The 26,667-nt window shown below is 39.1% G+C and overlaps 1 protein-coding gene across 7 annotated transcripts in view; it reads left to right on the plus strand.

The window, feature by feature from the left end:
* The first annotated feature begins 3,533 nt into the window (after positions 1-3,533).
* Cers5 (ceramide synthase 5) overlaps positions 3,534-26,667 on the plus strand; it is a 33,028-nt gene continuing 9,894 nt past the window's right edge. For 2 of the 7 annotated variants that reach the window (XM_026407037.2, XM_026407038.2), the window contains exons 1-4: positions 3,534-3,810; positions 24,141-24,246; positions 24,796-24,926; positions 25,736-25,793. In XM_026407037.2, coding sequence (XP_026262822.1) covers positions 3,614-3,810; positions 24,141-24,246; positions 24,796-24,926; positions 25,736-25,793 — 492 coding nt within the window. In that variant the 5' untranslated portion in view covers positions 3,534-3,613. Of the gene's footprint in view, positions 3,811-3,939; positions 3,980-10,790; positions 10,815-11,540; positions 11,619-17,630; positions 17,697-24,140; positions 24,247-24,795; positions 24,931-25,735; positions 25,794-26,667 lie in introns of those variants that run through there. The other 5 variants (XM_077798559.1, XM_077798558.1, XM_026407040.2 and 2 more) reach the window with 5 other exon arrangements.

Below are 26,667 nucleotides of genomic sequence, written 5' to 3' on the forward strand. Positions count from 1 at the left end.
TTCTGCTAGGCGCAGTGGTGAATGCCTGTAATTCCAGCAACTCAGCAGACTGAGGCAGGAAGATCACAAGTTCGAGGCCAGCCTGGGCAACTCAGCAAGGCCCTCTGCAACTTAGACCCTGTCTCAAAATTTAAAAAAATAAAAAGGTCTAGCGGTGTAGTTCAGTGATAAGGTACCCCAGGCCCCAGTACCAAACCAAATAATTCATCTTACAATTATGTCTGACCTTCTAAATAGAATTTCCAAATGCCTCTGCTGAAAATATCTGTTTTCCACTCCAGGCAGAGACATTTTTGGTTGTTTGATATAGAGATAACTGCTCCAGTTGTTAAAGTTTTTGCATGTTTGTTTGTTTGTTTTAATAGGTTGGAAATGTAGACTTCATTGCAGATGAAGAAGGTTTTTAAAATTTTTTTTGGGGGGGGGATATTTGTTTGTTGCAGTACTGGAAAGATTAAGTCCAGGGGCACTTTACCTCCACCACTGAGGTACATCCCCAGCCCTTTCTTATTATATTTTGAAACAGGGTCCAAGTTGCCCAGGCTGTCCTCAAATTTCTAATTGTCCACAGTGGCATGTGCTACTAGGCTTGGCTTTTACATTTCCAGGGTCAATGTATGTTCTAAGGGTTTTTTTCTAGCCTTCTAACTATATGGCAGGGTACTTCTGCTCTTGCTTCCACTCCAAACTGAAATCATTTAGAAATCTCTATTCACTGTACAAATAATCCAGGAGTACCTGACATAAAATATCCAAACCTGGTTTGAGCTTACCACTGGTATGTGTTTGTTTGCTATTCTAACTGTCCACATGATATTCATTTACTGAACTTATTCAAAAAAATCTGTTTGCCTTTGATATCAGTTGAGTATGTCACCATATGTCAGGCATTTGGGAACTAAAATTACCCTTACAATCCTTTTCTATAACTTTCAAGGTCTGTTAGACATATCGTTACTATACAGGCACAGAGAGAAGAAACAAAGAGTAGCTCCACGTTCAATATAATAATAGGATGTCCTTGTTTAGAGAATGATCAGATAACACAAGCATTTCAAGGGAAAAAATTTTAAAAAATCTACAGCCAAATAAAAAGTTAATCATTTGTTCTTTCAGCTGTCTAAATGAAGGCAACTTTGTTTGGTTTGGGTATGTCAATGGTGACAATTGGATGAGGTAAGTTTTTCTGTTGGGAAAGAAGGAAAACGGACCAAGTTTAGGACTTGAGATGTTCAAGGAGATTCTGGTTATGACTGCTAGAAAACAGGCTTGATTCAGTAGTTTGCTGGTTGGATTATACCTAGCCAAAGTGAAAGCCCAACTTAGTTTGCTTCATCACATATTTCATTATCAATATGTTTTCTAATGGCCAAGAGGTTGAGAACTGGTACAAATGCATTTTGAGGGAAACCATTTTGAATAGTCTTAGACCAAGATTATTGTGCACTGGTTCCTGCATGCCAAGTTAGTATGTTCTCTGTTCCTTGAAGCTCTGATTTAAATTCCCATAGGACCAGAGAGGGATTTTACTTCCTTTTAATATGTATTTTATTTTTTTTATTTATTTTTAAAGTACTTAAGGATAGTGCAAAGCCTTTTCGGTTTATTTGTAAAAATTTCTGGAGGGGTACATTATCTCAAATGCAGATGCTTCTTGACTTTCAATAGGGTTATAGCCTGGTAAGCCAATTGTAATTTTTTTTTTTTTTTTTTTAAGTTTTCAGCGGACACAACATCTTTGTATGTGGTGCTGAGGTTCGAACCCTGGCCGCATGCATGCCAGACTAGTGCGCTACCGCTTGAGCCGTATCCCCAGCCCTTAATATGTATTTTAAATATAAGGTAGTTACCATTAAATTATTGCTAGGTTTGGGTGAAAAGGGCTTTAGGTGGAGGTACGCAGAGCAGAAGCAATGGCATCACCTATTAATTTGTTAGGAGAAATCAGGGCTGGGGATGTAGCTAAGCCATACATCATGCTTGAGGCCCTGGGTTCAATCCTAGACACCCCCCACCCCAAAAGGAAAGAAATGCAAATTCATGAGCTCTACTCCCAACCTTCTGAACTCAGAATCTCTGGCTGGGGCTCAGGGAAAAAAACTCCCTCCGTGTGGGATATGGGAAAGCTAATATTTGAGTTGATACATGTTAGAGTTTGAGAAACTGAACAAAAGCAAATCTTCTAGTCTACTCCTTGGAATGGGTTTTCCCCGCCCCGCGCCCCCCTTCCTCTCCTTTGGGAACCCAGATCAGAGGCAGGGCCAAAGTTATTCTGATGTAAGCATGCCTTACTAGTTATAAAGTTACTTTATCTGTTCCCAGATAAGAGAGATTTGATTCGTTTAATGCCCCCCACCCCATCATTCTATTTAACCTCTGGCAATTTAACCATGAAGCCAGGTTTTTAATAGACCGAATTAGGGTTCTAAGGTACTTGAGGGACAATTGAGTCTTTTGGAGAGGACTAGTCTATTTCTCCCCTCTTTTGTGTAGATTTATGCAGAGTTCAATGTTCAGTGTGAAAACCTAAAATTAAGGCAGTTTATAGGATAAAGGTTCAAGGTTCTGGAGTCTAAAGACTTTCTCATTACCACTTCTTATCTATATAACCTTGGACAAGCTGTTGGCCTTCAGTTTCCTCCTCCATAAAATACTGGGGATAACAATATCTACTCCAGTGTCTGAAACTCCTGTGTAAAACGTACCGTGCAGTACCTGGCACATAGTAAACCTCATTAAATACTGCCTTTTTGGGGGGGCGCTGGTGATTGAACCTGGAGCCTGCCACATGCTAAGCGCGTGCTGGATCTCTGAGTTTACGTATTCCCTCCGTCCATATTTCTCTTTGCTTTTATATTTTTCCTCTGGACTTCTCGATTTCCACACGGCTTTTCTTCTATTCCCTTTCCCCAATGAGAAGAATAAAATAACTATTTAAAGTCCATTTTTTTCCGGAGGAAAAGAGAAGATAACCTTCAAATAGTGAAAAGGGATGGAGATCTTGGAGGGGCACGAAGTGAAGAAGAGATTGGGAGTAAAAACAATGCTTGTGGTTGAGAATTAAGAGTAGGTGGGACCAGATGAGATGGCAAAATAAGCCCTGGCAGGAGGGACCCTGGGAGTGGAGACACAGGTATATCCTGGCTGGGAGCGGGAATGGACTTGTATCTGCTGGACTCGGAAAGAGAAATGTCCCCATAAGGAAACTAAGCCGGTAATAAGGGGTGTGGCCGTGCTTGCCTTGGTGAGGGAAGCTGGACTCAGACCGGCCGCGATAAGAGGCGGGGCCAGAGTTAAGGGGCCTGTGGTGGGTGGAGCCGGGGCTGCAAAGGCGCGAATGGGCGTGGTTTGTGGGCGTGGCCAGGGCCGGCTGGCAAGGACCCTGGGAGAGTGCCCCAGCCGGCAGTGGAGAGGTAGGTGGGCGGGGAGGCGAGATGGGCGGAGAAAAGGCCCTGCTCTGCGGAGGAGTTAGGCTGGGCGGGGCAGGGGACAAGAAGGGGCCGGAAGGGGGTGGCCGCCGGCTGGGCCCGCCCCAGGACCGCCTCTCCGCGGGTTCCGTTGGCAGTGGCGGTAGCTAAGGCTGTGGCGGCGGTGGCCGCGGGGCGGGCGTAAGATGGCGTCTGCGGCGGCGGGAGCCCTGGGCCTACTGTGGGGCTGGCTGTGGAGTGAGCGCTTCTGGTTGCCTCAGAATGTGAGCTGGGCCGATCTGGAGGGTCCGGGAGACGGCTACGGCTACCCGCGCGCCCGACACATCCTCTCGGTGTTCCCGCTAGCGGCGGGCCTCTTCTCCGTGAGGCTGCTCTTCGAGCGGTGAGAGCCCGAGGCGTGGAGGGCCGGGGGCGGCCCGAGGGTGGTCCGGGGGCGCGCAGGCCGGGGAAGCCGCGGGGCCAAAGACCAAGGGCCGGAAGCAGAACTGAAGAGAAAGCCCGGAAGCTGGAGGAGCCGGGGCCGCGGCGGAGATGCTTGGAGCTTGGCTGAGGTGGTCGTGGAGCCTGAGTTGAGACCGGGAATTTGAGGCGTGGGCAAGTGAAAGAGTGAGGGTTGAGGGAAACGCTGGGCCCCTGCAAGTTTAGGTCCCAGTGTTTTCTTGGGAGATCTTGTGGGCCTTCTGCTGACCTCCACCGCTCCTACAGGAAACAAACCTGTTGAGTGTGAGTCCGGCAGAGACCCTGACACGGATAACTGGAAATGGCTAGGAGAGCCCGAGCTAGTTGGGGAAGTGGAAGCCGAGGGTCACCGCAAGCACCAGACGTTTCAAGCAAAAGGAGTGAGTTCATGAGACTCAAAATTTGTGAGGACACTTTAGCTTCTGAGTTGAGGAAAACGAGATTAGTTAGGCCCCTGATTTGTCAGCTCATGGACGTTTTATTTGTTGGTATGATAGAAGAAATCTAGTTGGGATAGGGTGTGGTGAAGCCCGAGGCTTCCGAAGTACTGGAAGGTGTCAAGCGAGCTGCAGTACGGGCCTTGGAGGCCTCAGATGGAAGGAGGAGTGGTCAGTCGTCTTGAAGGGATGGGAGCCATAGGGTTTATTAGAAGACATCTGTGTTGAGCCAACTTCTAAGTGAGGTTAGAAAAATCACAACATAGTTCGTCCAATCATGTGCTCTTGGTAAAAGTGATTTCACCTTTCTTTGAGTGGTAGATTGTATCTGTTGGGTAAAATGAAGATATTCACCGAGGATTTGATGTGGTGATTTAATAATGTGGATTTATAGCTGTGTGTAATTTTGATCAAACCTGTTCAGACTCCAGGAAAGGAGACGACTTTCTACATAGGTATCAAGTAATGAAAGTGACACTTTGACGTCTTCTGTCCGTTTTACCTTTATCCACAGCTGAAATGACTGTAATGCAGGAGTGCCCTTTCTAGAATGGGAATATGTTTCAGACCCAACAATCTGTTATTCTTTGAAAGATTAATATCTGCTTTTTATTAGTACTTTAATTTGCCTCTTTCTTTTTTTAAAGATTTTTTTTTAGTTGCAGATGAACATAATAGCTTCATTTTATTATTTTTTATGTGGTGCTGAGGCTCGAACTCAGTGCCTCACACTTGCAAGGCTAGCGTTCTACCACTGAGCCCCAGCCCCAGTCCTTAATTTGCCTATTTCTGACACAAAAAATCTTTTTTGAAAATTTACTTATATGAAGCTAGTCATTCATCTATTTATTCATATTATTTATCTTTTATTATCAAAATGCTCTACCAGACGTTCAGTTGCAAAATATAGATGCTTTTTAGCTGAAGCAAATGAAACCCAAAGATCTAAGTGCTTTTTGTAGGTCCCTCAGAAACTTATGTTGCAGTTTTTTAAGAATATAGACATTGTATTAGTATTCATGGGGTGGAGGCACATTTGTCTCTGTTAGGAGTAAACTAGATCCAGGTATTCTTTTCCTCAATAAATGTATAGAGGTGCTTAAAAAAAAAAATAGAAAGGAAATGCAGTGACTATAAAGGAAAATAAAGAATTCAAGACAGGAAAGTAAAGTTCATTGTCATCAGAAAAGATGATTTGCTTTTCACATAAATGTGGTAATTCCCCTTTGTTATTAGTAATATAGTTTGTTGCTTATAAACACCTCATTTTATATACATTTGTGTATCTCTTCAGATTCCAAAGGGTTCCCACAGATGGCTAAGGACATATATCCCCTGACAGAGCTGCTGGAAATGATCTTTTTTCTGTGGGAATTCTATCTGAATGTTTCTATGGTGCTCCAGTGTCAAGGGAATAATGGTAGATAGGAATACAGAGCTAAAAGCATTCTAGTATATTTCTTGGCTAATAAGGACAGACACTTTGTTTCATCTTTGCGCTTAGGAAGATTTAACCCTAGAAACAAACAGTCTAGCTATTTCAGTACCTTTTAAAATCCGCTACCTTAGTTAATAATTTTAATTGATGAGTTACTAATTCCTCTTTTTTGTACTGGTGTTTTATATAGGTAATAGAAACCACTCTTTTGAATGTAATTTTAAAAACTTACCCAAAATATTAGAAAAATTAGTTTTTTTCTACATTTTCTTATTTCTCAAATCCCTACCTAGTTTCTAGAAGTAAATAATTTCATATAATAGTTGTAAACTGTTACAGTGTACAGACTGTAAACTAAATCTTAGAAATATCTTATAGCTATCAGGTGACACATGCCTGTAATCACAGATAATTGCAAGGCCTATGCAGAGTGATTGTAAATTTAAGGCCAAACTGGCAATTTATTTAGGGACATCTGTCTCAAAACTTTAAAAGGGCTGAGGTATTAGCTCAGTGGTAGAGCATTTGCCTAGCATGTGTGAGGCCCTAGGTTCAATCCCCAGTGCTGCAAAAATAAAGTGAAGGAAAGATAGCATTCAAGTTTTCAGAGATTGCAAACTCACCTGGAGGAGGAGCTAGAACCAGGATTCAGGTCATTTTCCCCAGGTCAGTGTTCTTTACACTTTATAATTTGCTATCTTTTCTGATTCCTTTAGCCCTCTTGCAGGTGCTAAGATTTAACCTACTGTTCCTATTGAGTCTTAAACTATTCTCCTTGAAATTTGTATCGTTTTAGGACTTTCTCAAAGAATATAGAATTTATGATTAGTTTTACTTTCTCATCTCATAAACCACACAGAGCATTTATTTTTTGTTTCCATATTTCCTAGAGAACTGCAGCTTTCTGACCACAAACAAACTCTGTCTAGCTATTTGTCTTGGTGGGACTAGGGTATAGCTCAGTGGTAGAGTGCTTGTCTAACTTATGTGAGGCCATATGTCCCATCCTCAGCACTGGAACCCAAACAAAAATAAAACAAAAAAAAGAAGTATAGCAGCAATTATTACCTACCAAAAAAGATTTTCTTTTGTGGACCTCTGTTGACTGGTTGTACTTTGGTAGTCTGTATCATACACAATGTCTCAGATGTATGTACTTACTGAATTATTGAAAGGTTCCGCTCATCAGAGAAGTAATCTATAATTTAGATGGTTGGTTTCATTGAGAGAGATGAGATTAGAATTTGTCTCTGTTGTTAAATTTCACCGTATGGTATTTGCATATTGTGTACTTTTCTACATCTCTTATCTTTCCTTTTCCTCCTCATACACATACTTATGTTACCCCTGTTTCCTACCACAAAAGAAACAAACTCTTCCACTTTTTGCTTCCTTTAATATTATGTAGCTAATTGAAATCTTTGAGAAAGAGTGATCCAAGGTAGATCTGTTGAGTTTGACTTAATTTTCTTTTTTTTTTTTAAGTACTGGGGATCAAACTCTTAGGGTCTTGTTCATACTAGACATGCATTGTATCACACAGCTACATCTTCATCCCTCTTTACTTTATTTCAAAAGAGGATCTCCCTAAATTGACTAGGCTGACCCTGAATTTGAGATCCTTCTGCCTCAGCCTCCTGAGTATCTGGGATTACAGGTCTTCATCACCAAGCCTGCCTTAAACTAAATCATAAACTGTTTGAAACTTAATATTCACTTACTTGAGCACTTGATCCTTGGGATCAAGTAGGAGATTAATAATATTGATACCATCAGGTCTATATAGGCTCATGTATTTTTGAATACATTATTGAAATAGGAACTTTATGTTGCTGGAAGAAAGTTATTTTGTAAATTATTCAGTAGATATATAATCTTTTTTTTTTAATATTTATTTATTTATTTATTTTTAGTATTTGGCGGACACAACATCTTTGTTTGTATGTGGTGCTGAGGATCGAACCCGGGCAGCACGCATGCCAGGCGAGCGCGCTACCGCTTGAGCCACATCCCCAGCCCCATAGATATATAATCTTACTGCTGCTTATTTTTGTTTGTTCATTTGGCTTTGAATTTGTGATCCTCCTGCCTCAGCCTCCCAAGCTGCTGGAATTACAGGCATGCCCACTACACCTGGGACACTGCTGCTTATTCTAATTCTCTCTTCTCTCCTCACTTCAAGGCATCTCACTGAGGTGTCTAAATAATCTTCTCAATACCATTTTCTGTCACTAGGGGACTGTACAGGTTTACTTTTTGGCTGTCATATAACTGACAACAAGAGTAGTGACTCATTTTCTTATGCATGTTTTTTTGTGTGTGGGGGGGAGCATGTACTAGCGATTTAGCCCAGGGGTGCTCAACTCCTGAGCCACATCCCCAGCCCTTTTTATTTTTTATTTTGAGACAGGGCCTCCCTAAGTTATTTAGGACCTCACTATGTTGCAGAATTTCATATCGAACTTGAAATCCTCCTGCCTGAGCCTCTTGAGTTTTGAGGATTGTAGGTTTATGCCACATCACCCAGCTTATGCATCTTTTTTTCTTTTTAATATTTTTTTAGTTGTCAATAGACTTCATTTTATTTATTTATATATGGTACTGAGGATCGAACCCCTTGCCTCACACATGCTAGGCGGTGTTCTATCACTAAGCCACAATCCCAACCCTTATGCATGTTTCTTAACCGCTCATTTCATCTTCCTCTTAAGCCTTGCTTCCTCTGCTGCATACTGCCTCTCCACCTCTCTCTTTTCTCCCCACTTCTGCTAAGTGAAGGAAGAACTTATTTCCTCTTCCTGATAGGACTGCTGCCTTCCTCCCAGATTTATATCTTGCCAAACATTGTGACCCAGTATCAGTAGGTCCTTCAGACAGAAGAAAGGCTTTGGGAAGAATGGTCATAACTGCTGACTAGATTGTAAGTGGCACAGACACAGCCCATTCCACTGCATTCCTAAAGGTATTCTGTTGGACTTTAATGAATTGTAAATTACAGAATTAAATGAGATTTGCAAATTCAGCAGAGCAAAATTGGAAAAGATGGCCACATGGCCTGCCTTTATCTAAGAGCGCACCTCTTAATAAGTTCCAGATGGTCAGAGGCCTTCTGTGTCTCTCCTGTCTGGGAAAAAATTTTCCCCAGCCTTTTCTGCACAGTGGGTGTTGATGCTCTGTAGACAACTCAGTACTATCAAGCCTGAGATCAGGTTCCTGAGTTATCCCTAGAGACAATATATTTGTTACTGAAAAGAAATATGTCAGATATTTTTGCTGTTGCCACTTCCTGATTCAGAAAACTGGGGTCTTCTAGATAAGTAAAATGGAGATTAATAAAGGAAAGACAGTAGTGAAATTTATACTTTCTTAAAGAGTAAAAAGGGGGAGATATACTATTTTGACTTCCTCTCCAGACATATTTTCAAAGCCAACTTCTAAAGAAGTTTCTAGTAGTCACATTTTATAAAAGTAAAAAAGAAACAAGTAAAATTAATTTTGATTAACCTCTTTGTACCGTAATCTGTTTCTCTTTTATTTTTAGGAAATATAATTATTACTGTAAAAGGATTTAACGCTAACCATTTCTAACTTTAAAAGTAAAACCAAAAAAAAAAAAAACTGAAGCAGATTTTCCTAGATAGAAAGAATAATTCTCTCTGAAGTACCTTGAATTATACTGTCTAGCACAGTAACCACTAGCTATGTGTGGCTCCTGGAGAATCCAAATGTGACAAGTCAGAATTGAAATTTTTAATTTTTATATATTTTTAAAATTTTTACAGTGTTTACATATTGACATGATATTTTTGATATATCAGGTTAAATGAAATATAATCAAAATTAATTTTACTTGTTTCTTTTTTACTTTTATAAAATGTGACTACTAGAAAATTTTCCATTGCTGGGCATGGTGGCATATGCCTATAATCCTACCTAAAGAGCTGGGGGTAGCTCAGTAGTAGAGATGTGTGAGAGGTCCTAGGTTCAATCCCTAGTACTGCATATTTTTTAAAAATTATTTAGGTGCTTCACATATTTCTGTTGGACAGTACCGATTATAATGATTCCACAAAAATTAGATGAGAAGAAACTTTTAATGAAAATACATATTTGATTCAGTTTTTAGGACCAAAAGGTATTGGATATTGCTTTAAACAATATGACTTCTGAGAGATTGTAGTAAAAATGAGATTTTAAAATGTAAATTATTTATTGATTCTTGTAAATAACCAGCTATTCTGTTTTGAATAATATTTGATTGACAGTGGTGGCGGGGTGGGGGGGGCATTGAACCCAGGGCCTTGTACATTCGAGGCAAACACTCTACCTGCTGAGCTATATCCCCAGCCCTTGACAGTGACTTCTAACCAACCTTTGCTGTGTATTTTGCTTTTCCCTGTATATCTTCTCAGTATTTAATGGATTTATTTATTTATCTATCTATTTATTTATTGGCAGTGCTGGGGATTGAACTAGGGACCTTGCACATACTAGGCAAGTGCTGTATAATTGAGCCACATCCCTAGCTCTCTTCTCAGTAATTAATGCTCTATAAACACACAAGTTTTTCAAGTACTTAAATATACATAGGAAACTGCATAGCCCTGAGAAGTCAATGAGAATAATCACTATTGTATCTCTTTTATAAATAAAATACAGTATTTCTTTTTTTTAATATTTATTTTTTTAGGTGTAGAGGGACACAACACAATGCCTTTATTTTTTTATGTGGTGCTGAGGATTGAACCCGGGTCCCACCCATGCTAGGCGAGCGCTCTACTGCTGAGCCACAATCCCAGTCCCAAATACAGGATTTCTTAAAGAAGATATTCCTTGTAGACTTTAAATTTTGGATAGTGTCTTATTAGAAATGTCAATCATAGGCCCGGGAGGGGGAGAGGGGGGTCTCAAACAATGTCAGGTTGTTGCAGTTATGTTTAATTCTTTTTAGGGAAATCTCTGAACATAGACTGAAATTAGTTAACTTGAATTTCTATTGATTCTCCAAAATCAGTCACCTTCTCCTTCAAACTGTGGCTTCAGTATAAAAAGGTGAATAGACATGGTTTATACCCTCTAGAAGAGAGCCAGAAAATCCATGGTTAAAATATAGTGTAATAAGTTAGGCACAGGATGATATGGGAGTTTGGAGAAAGTGGATTCAATTATTTTAAACGGTTGTTAAGTATAGGTTTAGTGTCTCAATGAAAAACAGTTATTTCTTCATGGGAATCCTTGGGAGGACGTCATCCAACAAGTGGCCGGCAGGTTTCTGCGTCAAGTTTCACTCTGTTTTTTTTTTTTTTTTTTTTTTTTCATGGTTTAATTGCTCTATGCATTTATTGTCTATTATTAATGCAGAAAGGGGACAAAAAGCTCACAAACAATCTACACAATTCACAAGACGCAGAGCAGGGATAAAGGTGAAAAAAAAAAAAAAGAAAAACAGTTATTTCTTGGACTATAAAGGATAATAAAATGTCTTCAGAAATAGCTTTTGCTACCTGTTTAATCTATTTATTTGGCTCGTGTATGTGCAAGTGTGTGTGTGAATGTAGTTTCAATTTTAAGTAAATGCATTAAGTTGTATAATCAGCTACTTAAGAAATGGTAAATATGTTTAATGAAAGGAAAGAATGTATTTTTCCTATTATTTTGGCACTTATCTTTGTGTGTGTATGGTACTGGGGATTGAATCTAGGGTTTTGTTTGTGCTAAGTGAGCACTGTACTGCTGAGCTACATCCACAACCCATTTTTTTCTTTTATTTTGAGACAGGGTCTCATAAAAGTTGCCCGGGCTGGCCTCAAACTTGATATCCTTCTGCCTCAGCCTCCGGAGTAGCTGGGATTACAGGTGTGTGCCACTGCACCGGACTAATGTTCTTTTCAATAGAAGTCTTAATGTATATTAGAATGATTGGATTTAATATATAAACATTCCTTGAGAAAAACACATCTATTACTGTAGATCCTTTTGCTTCTATCTAGATAATCTCAATTGTTTCAGGTTTGATTTTTTAATTATTTTTTTTAATAACTTTATTTTGTTTATTTAGTTTTATGTGGTGCTGGGGATTGAACCCAGGGCCTCATACATGCTAGACAAGTTCTACCACTGAGCTACACCCCCAGCCCAGATTTTTTAAAATTTTTTTATTTTTTTAAAGTGTTAAGGATTAAACACAGGGCCTCATGCACATGTGAGGCAAGTGCTGTACCACTGAGCTACACTCCCAGTCCCTGTTAATTTTTTTAATCTATTAAGATTCCCTTAAGCTGGATATAGTGGCACATGCATATAATCCCAGCTACTTGGGAGACCAAGGCAGGATCACAAGTTTGAGGCCAGCCTCAAAATAAAAAATTAAAAGGGCTAGAGATGGGAATGTGGCTTAGTGGTAGAGTATACACCTGGGCTCAATTCCTAGTACCACAAAAAGATAGAAAGGAAGATAGTTTTTTTTTTTGTTTTTTTTTTTTTTTTTTGTAGTTAGACACAACACCTTTATTTTGTTTATTTATTTTTATGTGGTGCTGAGAATTGAACCCAGGGCCCCACACATGCTAGGCGAGCACGCTACTGCTGAGCCACAACCCCAGCTCCAGGAAGATAGTTTTTAAAAGGAAAATATTTACTGAGAACAACACTGTAAATCTTTTTAATGTCTGATTTAATAGAAGACAGTGGATTCTCTTCACTGGCTTCTGTATTCTATCCTTTTTAGAATGTTGTTTTTATTGAAGTAGATGAATAAAAGCTGAGTTTACCCAGATATATTGTTGAAAGGGGAAAAGAATTTTAATTGCCATTTCAGATAATTTGATGTTTTTCTTTGATACTACACCAAAGCTTAAATAGTAGGGTTTTGTTGTTGTTGTTGTTGTTTTGGGAATATTTGTTTTTCTGTGGTACAGAGGATTAAACCCAGAACCTCATGCGTGCTAGGCATGTTGCTTTACCGCTGAGCTACATCCCCAGTCCTTTTATTTTGAGACAGGAATTCTAAGTTGCCCAAGTTGGACCCCAAATGCAATCTTCCTGCCTCAGCTTCCAAGTAGTGGGAATTACAAGTGAGTGATAAGGAGCTTGGCAGTAGTTTTTCTTAAAGGTTGGTTACAGTGTGGGATCTGAAATCATACCAATGAGATTTTATGTTAAAATCTTTTGGTCTATATTATGAGTGTTTTTCTTTTTTTAATATTTAGTTGTCAGTGGACCTTTATTTTATTTATTAATACACGGTGCTGAGATCAAACCCAGTGCCTCACACATGCTAGGCAAGTGTTCTACCACTGAGCCGCAATCTCAGCCCAGTGTTTTTTTTTTTAATCCTCCAAAAATTTATTCAGTAAAAGGACAAGGCACAAAATAGGATATAGTTATATTAATTGCCAAAAGAATGTTATATTAAATAAAGTCTGTTCAAAATTTATTTTTAAAGACACTCAACAAGAATTCCAAATGACTGTGTGAGAATGTTTAACCTGTAAAACATTAGAAAAATTAATATTAGAACCCAATCTAGGGCAAAGCCTACAAAGGAGCAAATGTTACATAAACCCCATGATACTGAGTATAACAAAGACACAGACTAGCAAGGGTGCAGCACACAGGCCCTACAGAGCTCATGGGCAGAACCTGGGAACTGCAGTTCCATTCCTAGACTGGAAACCCACAGACATGCTCCCATGTAACCCAAATGTCAAGGTGGGGACATTTGTAGCAGGTTCTGCTCAGTGAAAACAGCAAGTGCCCACCTCTGTCCTGCAGGCTGGGGAGACCATGTGTTCAGCAGGTCAAAGGTAGCCAGCAAAGGACCCACTGGCCTCCTCAAAGGCTCCACAGGATCTGCAGGACCGGCAGCCATAGAACCCATGCATATTCATTAATGTCCTGAACCTCATTTGTCCTTCTCTGCAGTGCCACCACCCTCTGGGTTTGTATATGTCATGGCAGAGACCAAGGGCTCCTCTAAGGACTCTGAGGATGAGAGGAGCTTCTGAAGTATGGGAATAATGCAGTGTTGGGCAAGAGGTCCAAAATGTAAGGGCCCTGAGGCCAGTCTGCAGCTGTGGTTGCTGGGAGGTCCTCCTGGATGCTGCATTCAGGGCCCACCAAGGTCTGACATGGCTGGAGAAGGTGGGATTTGCTGCTGAGAAGATACCCAAGGGCTTGGGTATAGGGAGGCTGCAGAAACCTGGGGCCACCAGGAACATCAGGTCAGGGATAGCAGAGGCAAGAATCTGGCCAGGGGTTCTGTGGTAGCTGCTCTGGCCCCTTTGCTAAAGTTGCTGTCAAGATGATTTGGCCTAGAGGTTCTTGAACCAGACCTGAACTTGGCACTTCTTCCATTTGAGCCTTTCAGATAGGGCCATCCCATCCTAGTAAGTCAAATATTTGGTCCTTTGGAACTTTTTGCAGTTGGCACCACTATTCCTTATATAGGCAGCTTGCTTCTGCCTTGGAGAACCTGGGAGTACTAGGGGCAGTGTAAGCACTTGGAGGTCTGGAAGAACTGGATGCACTTGGAGGCTATGGGGCACTGATGAGCCTGAGGCCCCTGGGGGACACATGAAGGGGGAAATGCGGGGCAAGGGGAAGTGGGGAGCCCAGTAAGTCACTAGGTTCTTGCATCCTAGATCCTATTCGGTTCCTGCACATGGGATCCTATATTATGTTTGAACGGACATGATGGGTCATTTTGAAAATACTGGTTCAGCTGGGTGCGGTGGCACATGCCTGTAATCCCAGCAGCTCTGGAGCTGAGGCAGGAGGATCAAGATCTTGTTCAAAGCCAGCCCAGCAAAAGTGAGGTGCTAAGCAACTCAGTGAGACCCTGTCTGTAAATAAAATTCAAAATAGGGCTGGGAATATGGTTCAGTGGTTGAGTACCCCCAAGTTCAAACTCCAGTACCCAAAAAAGAGAAAGAAAATAATGATTACTGATTCACGGAGCTATACAAATCTCCTACATGTTAAAACATTTCCTTATACAATATTGAAAGATCAAATTAATTTTATAACCAATCTCATCAGTAAAGTTTTGAAGTTTTAGGAAGTTGTCACTTCAGAGGCAGATAGTAAGTTTTCTAAAATTCTAATTTTTACTTGAGAGCTTGAATTTTATCATTGGTAACAATGTTTTTCTTGAAGTGACAGACTCATTCCTTTTCCAGAAAACATATGCTAATGACATTAGTTTTTCTGTCAGTCATTTTTCAGGTAAAAATAGTGGTGTATAAAAAGGATTTTGTTCAGCTCACAACTCAGTCATAGCTCACAACTCAGCAAATCAGTCATACAAGTGCCTTTCTTTTTTTATTTTCTGGAAACTGACCCCCAGGGGCACTTTACCACTGAAATACATCCCTAGCCCTTTTAATATTTTATTCTGAGACAGGGTTTTGCTAAATTGTTTAGAGCCTTGCTAAGCTACTGAGGGTGGCCTCAAACTTGCTGTCTTGCCTCAGCCTCCTGAGCTGTTGGGAACAAATACATTTCCTTGAGACAACCACAAATTTTGGTATACAGAAGTACTTTGAGTATCATTCCATTTTATCACAGAATACTTTTAAAAAATATACTCAAGGGTCAAGATATCATATAGTTAAAAATTTGTATTGCTTCATCAAGGACATTTTATGCAAAAAGGCTTTGTGTGTGTGTGTGTGTGTGTGTGTGTGTGTGTGTGTGTGTGTAGGTACTAAACCCAGAGCCTCATGCATGCTAAGCGTATGCTTTACCACTGAGTTACACATCCAGCCCCAGGCATTTTTTAAATTGAAAGGACATAGCAGTACAGTAATTACTAGTGCAGTTTGGTGCCACTGCCTTGATGTGAGCTAAGGTGCTGTAAGTTTTATCTATCCTTACTTTGCATCATCATTGCAAATGTCATCACAGTTAAAAAGACAAATAATGTCTTCATATTATTATAAAGTTTTGTATGTTCAGGGAACCTCTGAGATCTGCAAACTATGCTTTGAGGCCCTCTGATTTAATTGAATGAGATTGCCAAGGGTGAGTGTGTAGAGTACCTGGAAAGAATGCTAAGGAATCATCACACTTTAGGAAAAGGCAGAGATAGAGATAGAGATAGATCTCCCAAATGGAGATAGAAGTAAGACAACCATATAGTATTTGATAATACTAGTACTTAGCATTTAATAAGTGTTTGCTTTGTCCTAGGTACTGTTCTTTAAGTTCTAAACGTTGAATTATAATAATTAAGTGAGGTAGGTTTTTACTATCGTTATTCTCATTTTACAGAAAAGTGAAGTTCAGAGAAAGTAACATGTCTTAGGTGATTTAATTAACAGTGTATATGTACCAGACAGTGTAGTTCTGCCTAAGAGGTAGAGAAAACTAGGGAAAGAACAGCAGTAAGGAAACCAAAAGAAAAAAAGCCTTTCAAGAGGGAGGGCATGGTCAGTAATGTAAAATGCTGCTAAGAAGTCAAGATATAAGACATTCATTTGGTTTCACAATAAGTAGATCATTGATGAATTTGGCAAGAGCCACTTCAGTTAAGTGTAGGGACATAAGTAGGGAGGTCAGAGAGTTGAGGAATGAGTGGGAGTTGGAAGAGAAATCATGAGGAAAGAACAACTTTTTCAGGAACTTTAGTTATGCAGTGAGAAAGCCAGAGGGTGCTAGGCTCTGGGAAAAACTTGAATGTGTTTAAAATCTGATGAGAAGATAATAGAAAAAAAAGAAAGAAAGAAAATGAAATTTCTGATCAAGAAGAGGAGGAGCTGGGTGCAGTGGTGCATTCCTGTAATCCTAGCTACTTAGAAGGCTGAGGAAGGAGGAACTCAAGTTCAAGGACAGCTTCCTCAGTTCAAAAAAGAAGAAGAAAGAAGAATACAGTAATTCTCTCCTGTGAAAGCTGAAGAGGAAAAATGAAAAGTATGGTGGGGAATCTCATGAAAATTAAAAATAGATCAATAGAGTAGAGGAAAGGGATGGAGGAAGGAAGCGAAAGGAAAAATTATATTGGCCAAATTATATTGTTATACCATGTGTATGTACTAATATATAACAATGAATCTCACTGTTGTATACAATTATAAAGCATCAATTAAAAAATATGGGGCGAGGCTGGGACTGTAGATCAGTGGCAGAGCTCTTGCCTAGCATGTGTGAGGCACTGGATTCAATCCTTAGCACCACATAAAAAAACTAAAAGGCATGCTGTCCATCTACAACACACACACACACACACACTCACTCTCTCTCTCTCTCTCTCTCTCTCTCTCTCTCTCTCTCTATATATATATATATATATATATATATATATATAATTTTAAATGGGATGGAAGAGGGCTGGTGATATAGCTCAGTTAGTAGAGTGCTTGCCTCACATGCACAAGGTCCTGGGTTCAACCCCCAGCACCACCAAAAAAAAGGGGGTAGGTGGGAGAGAATAGCTTCAAGGCCCAGAGAGATTTCATTTTTGATGTGATTAGCTTTAGATCTAGTGGTTCTGTTGCAGGAAGTTGAAGGCAATCTCCTCCCTTCCTACCCCAAATTTTTGAGAATCTTGGCTTTTTCTACATATCTCCAAATTACCAAATCTACTGGATACTGAAATCCTTGCCTTAAATGATCTCTGCCCTTTTTGATACAACTTCAACCTCTGGCCTTCTCTTCCCTAAATTCACTTTAAAAAAAAAATTATTTATTTATTCTAATTTGTTATACATGACAGAAGAATGCATTTCAGTTCATAGTACACATATAGAGCACAATTTTTCATTTCTTTGGTTGTACCCTAAATTCACTTTTTAAAAAAAGATCTTTTTTTTTAGAGAGAGAGAGAGAGAGAGAGAGAGAGTGAGTTTTGTTTTAATATTTATTTTTTAGTTTTTGGCAGACACAACATCTTTGTATGTGGTGCTGAGGATCGAACCCGGGCTGCATGCATGCCAGGTGAGCGCGCTACTGCTTGAGCCACATCCCCAGCCCCCGCCCCCCAAAAAAGATCTTTATTCATTGATTTTTTTTTTTTTAATGTGGTGCTGAGGGTCAAACCTAGCCCCTCACACATGCGAGGCAAGTGCTCAACCACTGAGCTACAACCCCAGCCCAAATTCACTTTTTATACTGGTGTTTACCAGGGTTATCACCTCAGTTCTTAAGTTTATATTTCTTTTTTTGCAATCATATCCACACTCACAAATGTAACTACCACTATATCCTCATTCATTTCTATTTAAATATATTCTCCCTCTCCCTGCTCCATGAAAATATATATGTATGTATGAATAGATATATATTTTCATGGAGCAGGGCGAGGGAGAACATTGGTGTGAGTATATACACATATATGTACATATATGTATATGTATGAATAGATATATGTGAATATACACACACCAATGTTTTTCAAATTTATTTGCCTCTTAGTTCCACTTCAATCTCCCATAGATACTTCAGGTTCAGCATACAGAGAACTCATCTATTACTCCCAGATGTTTGTCTTAGTCTCCTTTGTTGAGGCAGTATAGTTAATTTAGTTTCCCAAGCTACCCCAGGCCCCATGCACCCTGCTGAGAGCCAAGATCAATATTTCAGCATAACTATAACCCATTGGTGTTATTTGTCATGATACACTAATTAAGAAATTTGATGATATACCAATTAAGAAATTTGAAAAATTTTTGTATAAGGGATTGAATTCAGGTACTTCACCACTGAGCTACACCCTTAGCCTTGTGTATTTGTTTATTTTGAAACAGGATCTTACTGAATTGCTTTGGACCTCACTAAGTTGCTGAGACCGGCCTCAAACCTGCAATCCTCCTGCATTGGACTCCTAAATTTCTGGAATTATAGAAATACAGCATAGCTCTTGGTTGATCTGAACTTTCAAATTTGTATATAATTCACCTCCATCGGTGAATTATATTTCACAACAAGTCACAAATATAGAATTGATAGCTAGATATAATGGTGCACGTCTATAATCCCAGCAGGCTGAGGCAGGAGGATTGCAAATTCAAAGCTAGCGCAGGAATTTAGGGAGGCCCTAAGCAATTTAGAGGAATGCTGTCTCAAAAATAAAAATAAAAAGGGCTGGGGAGGGCTGGGGATGTGGCTCAAGCAGTAGCGTGCCCGCCTGGCATGTGTGCAGCCCCGGGTTCTATCCTCAGCACCACATACAAAGAAAGATGTTGTGTCTGCTGAAAACTAAAAAAATAAATAAATATTGAAATTCTCTCTCTCTCGCTCTCTCTCTTTCTCTAAAAAAAAAGGGGGGGGGGCTGGGGATATAGCTCAGTAGTTAGCACCCCTGGATTCAATCTCTGGTACCAAAAACAAGGGTAGAGTTGATAAAATTGCTCTTGTATTTGATATGGGGAAAAAAAAGCATTAGGTGATTTCGTTTTAACTAACCCAGTAGGTCAGCTACTGCCCTGTATTAAGGGAGCAGGGAAACATTAGAATGAAACGATTGCTACAAAGCAGGACAAGTATATTACCTTCATGTTGAACCATTAAACTCGTGTTCTGAAATAGCATGTGGAAAGCAATAAGTTTCAGAGGCCACTAAATGCCTACTTACTCATACCTACCAGCAAAGGGAAGATTTCTCTGACAAATTATTTTAAAACTTGGGCAGTAGATTGACTTGAAGAAGAAAAAAAAAAAATCACAAGATATTTTGGATTTCTCAAATTTCATCTGGTGTATAGTTTTCTTTTTCTTTTTTTTAATATTTGTTTTAGTTATGATAGACACAATACCTTTATTTTATTTGTTTATTTTGTACATGGTGCCAGGGAACAAACCCAGTGCCTCACGCATGGCAGATGTAGCATATAGTTTTTAAACTATGATCTTACAACCTTAAAAAATTAGAGTTTTTGTTTATGTGGATAATATCTAATTGTATAATGCTTTATAAATTAAAACTGAAAAATTTAATATATATTTACTTCACTTAAAATTCATTAATAATGAACTAATTACATGGTAATATAACATTTTATGAAAGAATAGCTTTTCCAAAATAATAAGAGTAACATTATTTTACATTTTTGTAAATTTCTTTAATATCTGGCAGCTATAGTCTCATGTCAGCTTTTGCATTTAGTCTGTTAAGAGATGTCATGTAGGGCTGGGGATGTGGCTCAAGCGGTAGCGCGCTCGCCTGGCATGCGTGCGGCCCGGGTTCGATCCTCAGCACCACATACCAACAAAGATGTTGTGTCCGCCGAGAACTAAAAAATAAATATTAAGATTCTCTCTAAAAAAAAAAAAAAGAGAGATGTCATGTAATCTATGGGAAATTCCACGGCACTCATTTGAGAGTAAGAAAAAAATAAAATTTTAGAATTATTATGAAAATAGTTTTAATAGTTTTGACCTTGCACTGAAGGTCAAGATCCCTCAGGGATCTTCAGATCATACTTTGAGAAATGCTGGTTTAGTAAAAACGATTAATGCCAGTCTCTTTGTCAGGAATTTGGCATTAGGTGAAATTCCAGAAGTAGCCTAGATACCTATTTATAGGTTATACCAAATGCCAGCCTTTTTTTAAAAAATTAATTTATTTATTTGTTTGGTGCTGAAGATCAAACCCAGTGCCTCACATGTGCTAGGCAAGTGCTCTACCACTGAGCCACAACCCCAGCGCCCCCAAATGCCAGCCTTTTATATGATATAGAATGACTTTTTTGTAGAAGTTCTGATTTCAGGGAAAAAGAGAAGAAAAAAGTGATTTCAAATTTTACTTTCTTCATTAAGGTAATTCATTAAATGAATAACTAAATCTATGCATTTTTAATCAGAAATTTAAAAAATTGTTTTCTAGTTATGTGCCTTTTGAAAAGATCATAAAACTTCATGTGTGGCACAAAGTAGGTGCTCAATAAGTATTTGTCAAATAAATGTTTTAAGGGTCTATTCAGCTGAAACCATATGCCAGCAGCTTTATATTTTTCACAGAACTCTGAACTAATGAGGGCAGGATGTGAGCTAATGACACAACTCTAGAACATTAAAGTTTACTCCAAGGTCCAGATAGAAATAGTGATTAAAAAAAAATCGAGGCTTCATTCATGTAAGGAGGATACACACCTGTACCTATTATATCTAAGACGGTTTCTTGTCACCTTCTGCTGAAAGTATCAGTGAGTACCCAGACTGAGATCCATTTTCACTGAAAATAATAAAAGTTACTTTTTCCCCTCAGTGCTGAGGATTGAACCCAAGTCCTTGAGCATGCTAGGCATGTACGCCAGAGGTACAACCTCAGGAATAGATAGCTAAGAATCTAAGTACTGGACTAGACATGCGTTATTGTCATTTCATTTTTTTTTTTTTTTTTTTTTTTTAATGAAGCTGTGAGGGCATGGTGCAATGGTACATGCCTGTAAACCCAATTACTTGGAAGGTTGAAGCAGGAGGATCACAAATTCAAGTTACCCAGTCTGGGTAACCAGTAAGGCCCTATCTCAAAAAATAAAAAATAAAAGGGCTGGGGATGTAGCTCAGTGGTAGTATGTCCCAAGGTTCCATTGCGGGTGCTACAAAAATAAATAACACTGTTGAGATGTTATCCCCATTGCATAGGAATAATTTTTCACAAGATCTTTCAGCTGTTATATCTATCTAACTCTAGGTCCTAAACTTTAATCACCTGATTGCCTATGGATTGAGGAAGAGGCCTGGGTTGGGGATAAGGAATTGGAAAGGCTGTTTTCTGTGTTTGGATCTTCCTACAGTTTTGTCAATGAGAAGAGACAGATGATACAGTTCTTTTTATCTCTAATATATCAACTCAACAACAACAAAAAGACTGCCTTAGTTATTCTTCTGAATCCTGGTTATTTCTGGATCCAAATTGAGCTCCAGTTGATTAAGAATGGATGGGTTTCTCTAGACCTGCTGTCACTTCATAGTTACTGAGCAACTGCTGAGCACAGAACCTTGGTAATACAGAAGCAGTCTGTTCACTGTTTGTACAAGGAGTTTTGATTTTTTTTTTTAGAGAGAGAATTTTTTAATATTTATTTTTTAGTTTTCAGCGGACACAACATCTTTCTTTGTATGTGGTGCTGAGGATCGAACCCGGGCCGCGTGCATGCCAGGCGAACTCGCTACCGCTTGAGCCACATCCCCAGCCATGTACAAGGAGTTTAAACATAAGTGTGGGATTAAAAAATATAACTAGTGCACAAAATAGTATACATCAGCAAATATAAAATAAGGGACTACGAGCTTTGGCCTCTGAAATTTTTTTGCCACCTGTGAAACAGAGAATTGGTTACAGATGTGACTAATTTTGTACTCTAAATAAATGTTTCCCTAAGGCTTAGGAACTTTGGTGATAAAAGGCAGATAATAAAGTTCCTTATCCTCAATCCCTCCCTTTAAGATAATAAATTCTGGCTTCAAATGCAGTTCAAAAAATAAAACAGGTCAAGGACACCCCAGTCATATTTTCTTTTTAAATTTCTTTTTGGATGTTAATGGACCTTTATTTTATTCATTTATTTATATGTGATGCTGAGAATCTAACCCAGTGCCTCACATATATTAGGCAAGTGCTTTACCACTGAGCCACAATCCCAGCCCTCCCAGTCATATTTTCATCATGGAATTCCCTAAAATGCCAAGAGGGCTAAAACTTTTGTTTTATCTATAGCATCCACATTTACTCATTTATTCAATTGGGGTTATCAGTATCTCTGCTTTTATAGTCTCCATGTAAAACTGGTTTTGATATATACTCAAAGTGACTATATAGAGCTTTTCTTTTCTTTCTCTCCCTCTCTCTTTTTTTTTTAAGAGAGAGAGAGGAGAGAGAGAGAGAATTTTTAATATTTATTTTTCAGTTCTCGGCGGACACAACATCTTTGTTGGTATGTGGTGCTGAGGATCGAACCCGGACCGCACGCATGCCAGGCGAGCGCGCTACCGCTTGAGCCACATCCCCAGCCCTCCCTCTCTCTTTTTTTAAGTAGAGCTTTCCTGAGAGTTTATACACCTTTCCTGAAGAACCAAGAAATAGTTCCTCAATTTTCAAAGATCTCAAATTTAGAAATTAATTGTAACCAAGTGATAACATCATAGAATCTTAGATGCAGAGAAAAAAAAATCTTAGAAATCATCTGTTAACCCTTCTTTCTGATGATGAAACAGACCCAAGAAGTATTTTGTTTTGTTTTGTGTTTTATGTTACTGGGGATTGAACCCAGGGGCTTTCTATTTCTGAGGTGCATCCCCAGCCTTTTTGTAAAATTTTGAGAAACGGGGTCCTGCTAAGTTACCCAGGATGACTTAGAACTTTTGACCTATCTACAGCCTCCCAAGTAGTTGAGATTACAGTACCTGGTTTAGATCCCATAGATTAAATGGCATAACCCCATTTATATGACTGATTAGTGGTAGATCTGGGACTAGAATCAAATATTAAGGGGTAATTTTTTTCTCACCCTTCTTAGCTTCCTGATTTCTTTTTCAGACTCCTGAACATAATAAGTATTTCCGTAATCTTTTGATTAGGCTGGAAGATGATCAAGACCCAGGATATCTATATTTAGGAACAACTCGGTCTCACTTCATTTTTCCAACAGAACTAGGATCTTTGCTGGGACATAACATACTTAGTATATGTGAGACTCTGGATTCAGTCCCCAGCACCAAAAAATAAAATGATAACAGCAACAATAAAACAACACCAAGAAAACTTCCACCAGCCCATGTTAGGCCTCAATGTATGAAGCACATGCTTAACCACTGAGCTTCACCCCAGCACTACTTGATCTAAGGAAAATTACAATTTATTAAGCACTTCCCTTGGGCCAGGTTGCTCATATACATTATCTCATTGAATACTTTTAAGATTCTTGTGAAATAGACCAGTGCTTCTCACATTTTAACAGGCATATGAATCTTTTGAGAGTCTTGTTAAAATGCCAAGTCTGGGATAGCAGTATGCATTTTTAAAAAGCTTCCAGGAAAATGCCGATAATGGTTGTTGATCTGTGGACCGTGTATCGAGTAGCAAGGATGTTGATATTATAGGGAAAAAAATTGAGGCTTGCAGAGATTAAATAACTTTCCCACATTTATATATGCAATAAGTGGTAGTGATTTGGCCCAGATATGTCTGACTCTAAAGCTTGAGATGTGATAAGAGAAGCCAGAGAAAAAATGAAAAAGAGAGCTCTATGTTCCAGCATTTCTTAAATAGGTCTCTTTTCAAGTGAGTCAATGGCAGAATCTAGGACTAAATAAAAATATTCTGGCTCCCAGCCTTATGTGTTTCCCCTTTTTCCTCCCACTTATCTACTAATCAGCATTTTCCCTTCATGCTTAGCAAACCATATTTAGAATCGGTCTTTGGATTTTTCTCCATTACAGGTTTATTGCCAAACCCTGTGCACTCCATGTTGGCATTGAGGACAGTGATCCTCATCTGGCTCAACCCAATGCCATCCTTGAAAAAGTGTTCATATCTATTACCAAGGTGAGTGAGCCAAGAAACAGGAAAATTCACATGAAGCATTGATCTAGAAAACACGGAAGAGGGCTGGGGTTGTGGCTCAGTGGTAGAGCTCTTGCCTAGCATGTGTGAGGCCCTGGGTTTAATCCTCAGCACCACATAAATAAATAAAATAAAGGTATTGTGTCCATCTATAACTAAAAAACAAAAAGAAAACATGTAAGAGGGGATAAGAATAGAATGGGATGATTTTTCACTTTTGGATAGTTTATATGCCTATAAGGAGAACTTTCAGTCCTTTGGGTAAATACCTTTCAGTCACGGTCCGTAAAAAGTCAGGTTACACATCTTTGCATTTTAGGCCTAGCAGTCACCCCCACCCCTCTTACCCTAGATTCACCTTTTTTTTTTTTTTTTGTAGTTATAGATGAACACACAGTCTCTTAAAATTTTATGTGGTGCTGAGGATTGAACCCAGTGCCTCATACCTGTGAGGCAAGTGTTTTAGTCAAAGGGATTTAATGAGGGGTTTGAGGAAAAAGGAGTATTCTGATTCTGATAATACATCTACAGTATCCTGATGAGAAAAGGCTGGAGGGCCTGTCAAAGCAACTGGACTGCGATGTCCGAAAAATCCAACGCTGGTTTCGCCATCGGAGGAATCAGGACAAACCCCCAACGCTCACTAAATTCTGTGAAAGCATGTAGGTATGCAGAGGGAGGTAGGGAATGAGGAGGAGGGTGGGGATACAAATGACTGAGGTTTTCGTTTTTGGAAAATTATATTATCAGAACAGTTGATGGATGTGGAAGGCTAATCTATTATAAATAGGAAAGAAGAGAATTGGAAAACTGGTCACCCTAGTTTCTTGGACTTTTTGTCATTAAGTTAGGTGTGATTCTTTTTTGTTCCCCTTTTCCAAATATAGTGGGAGTTAATTCCTATAAGTGCACTTATGTAGGTAGGTATATGCACACCCCTGTATACCTTGATAGAAATGGTACCAGTTTGCTCTAGATTGACATTTTCATGAGAAGTATTCCTTTTCTGCAAAATACTATACTTCAGTTTACTAGTGTTTTACGAATTATTCTCTAAAGAAAACAGTGTATTAGCCCCTGTCATGCAATGAAAAAAAGCAGGCACTATTATGAAGGAAAAAGATAAGGAAGAAAAGTTGATTACAGTGGTGAAAAATCTATTTTTTTTTAATACTTTTGTTTTATTTATTTATATGTGGTGCTGAGGATTGAACCCAAGGCCTTGCACGTGCTAGGCAAGCGCTCTACTGCTGAGCCACAACCCCAGCCCCGAAAAATCTATTTTAAACAAAAGACTAGAAGATGACTCTCTTTGGCTTTCTAGGTAAAAAGTACATGTTCCTAATTTGGGAACATATCCTATTTCTTACCAGTAATTGTCTTATCCCCAGATACGTTATTTTGATTTCCGTAGCCTCAAAGACTTTGTTTTGAGTGGACATTTGCTAACCTCTACTCTTTGCCCTCCCAGGTGGAGATTCACTTTTTATTTGTGTGTATTCTGCTATGGAATTAGATTTCTCTGGTCGGTGAGTCTGAACTTTCTCTGGTCTTTGGGTTCTAATCATGCTTAGATCTCTAGAAATAAAAACTAAATATCTTGGGGCTGGGGATGTGGCTCAAGCGGTAGCGCGCTCGCCTGGCATGCGTGCGGCCCAGGTTCGATCCTCAGCACCACATACCAACAAAGATGTTGTGTCCGCCGAGAACTAGAAAAATAAATATTAAAAATTCTCTCTCTCCTCTCTCACTCTCTCTTTAAAAAAAAACAAAAAAAAAAACTAAATATCTTTAGATCTTTATCTTTCCTTTAGTTTTTCTCCGTGATGCCCAAAGCCCCAGTTTATATGCTAATAAATTGTCTTCTGCCTGGGGTTTCTTTTCCCTAACCTGATTTATATTTCTCCCCAGAATAATGCTAATAATAATATTAATAATTAAATAAGAATAATATTTAATGATTCACAAGGCTGCTGACAAAAATCCTCTTCTTCCAAGGAGGGCAATAAATAACTCTTTAAAGCTGATGAGAAGCCGGGTGTGGTGGCACACTCCAGTAATCCCAGCAGCTTGGGAGGCTGAGGCAGGAGGATTGTGAGTTCAAAGCCAGCCTCAGCAATGGCAAGGTACTAAGCAACTCTGTGAGACACTGTCTCTAAATAAAATACAAAATAGGCCTAGAGATGTGACTCAGTGGTTGAGTGCCCCTGAGTTCAATCCCCAATACCAAAAAAAAAAAAAAGCAGATGAGATAGACATTATTCCTGCTTTCTAATTAATTATCAAGGAGGAATTTCAGGCTTTTTGACTCCTGGTTACATGTTTTTTTTTTCTTGTACTACAATATTTTTCTTCAAATAATATGAGTCTTCAAAATAGATGAAGCAAAAATGGCAGAACTAA

Source organism: Urocitellus parryii, chromosome 5 (genome assembly GCF_045843805.1).
Source record: "Urocitellus parryii isolate mUroPar1 chromosome 5, mUroPar1.hap1, whole genome shotgun sequence".
Classification (NCBI taxonomy): Eukaryota; Metazoa; Chordata; class Mammalia; order Rodentia; family Sciuridae; genus Urocitellus; species Urocitellus parryii.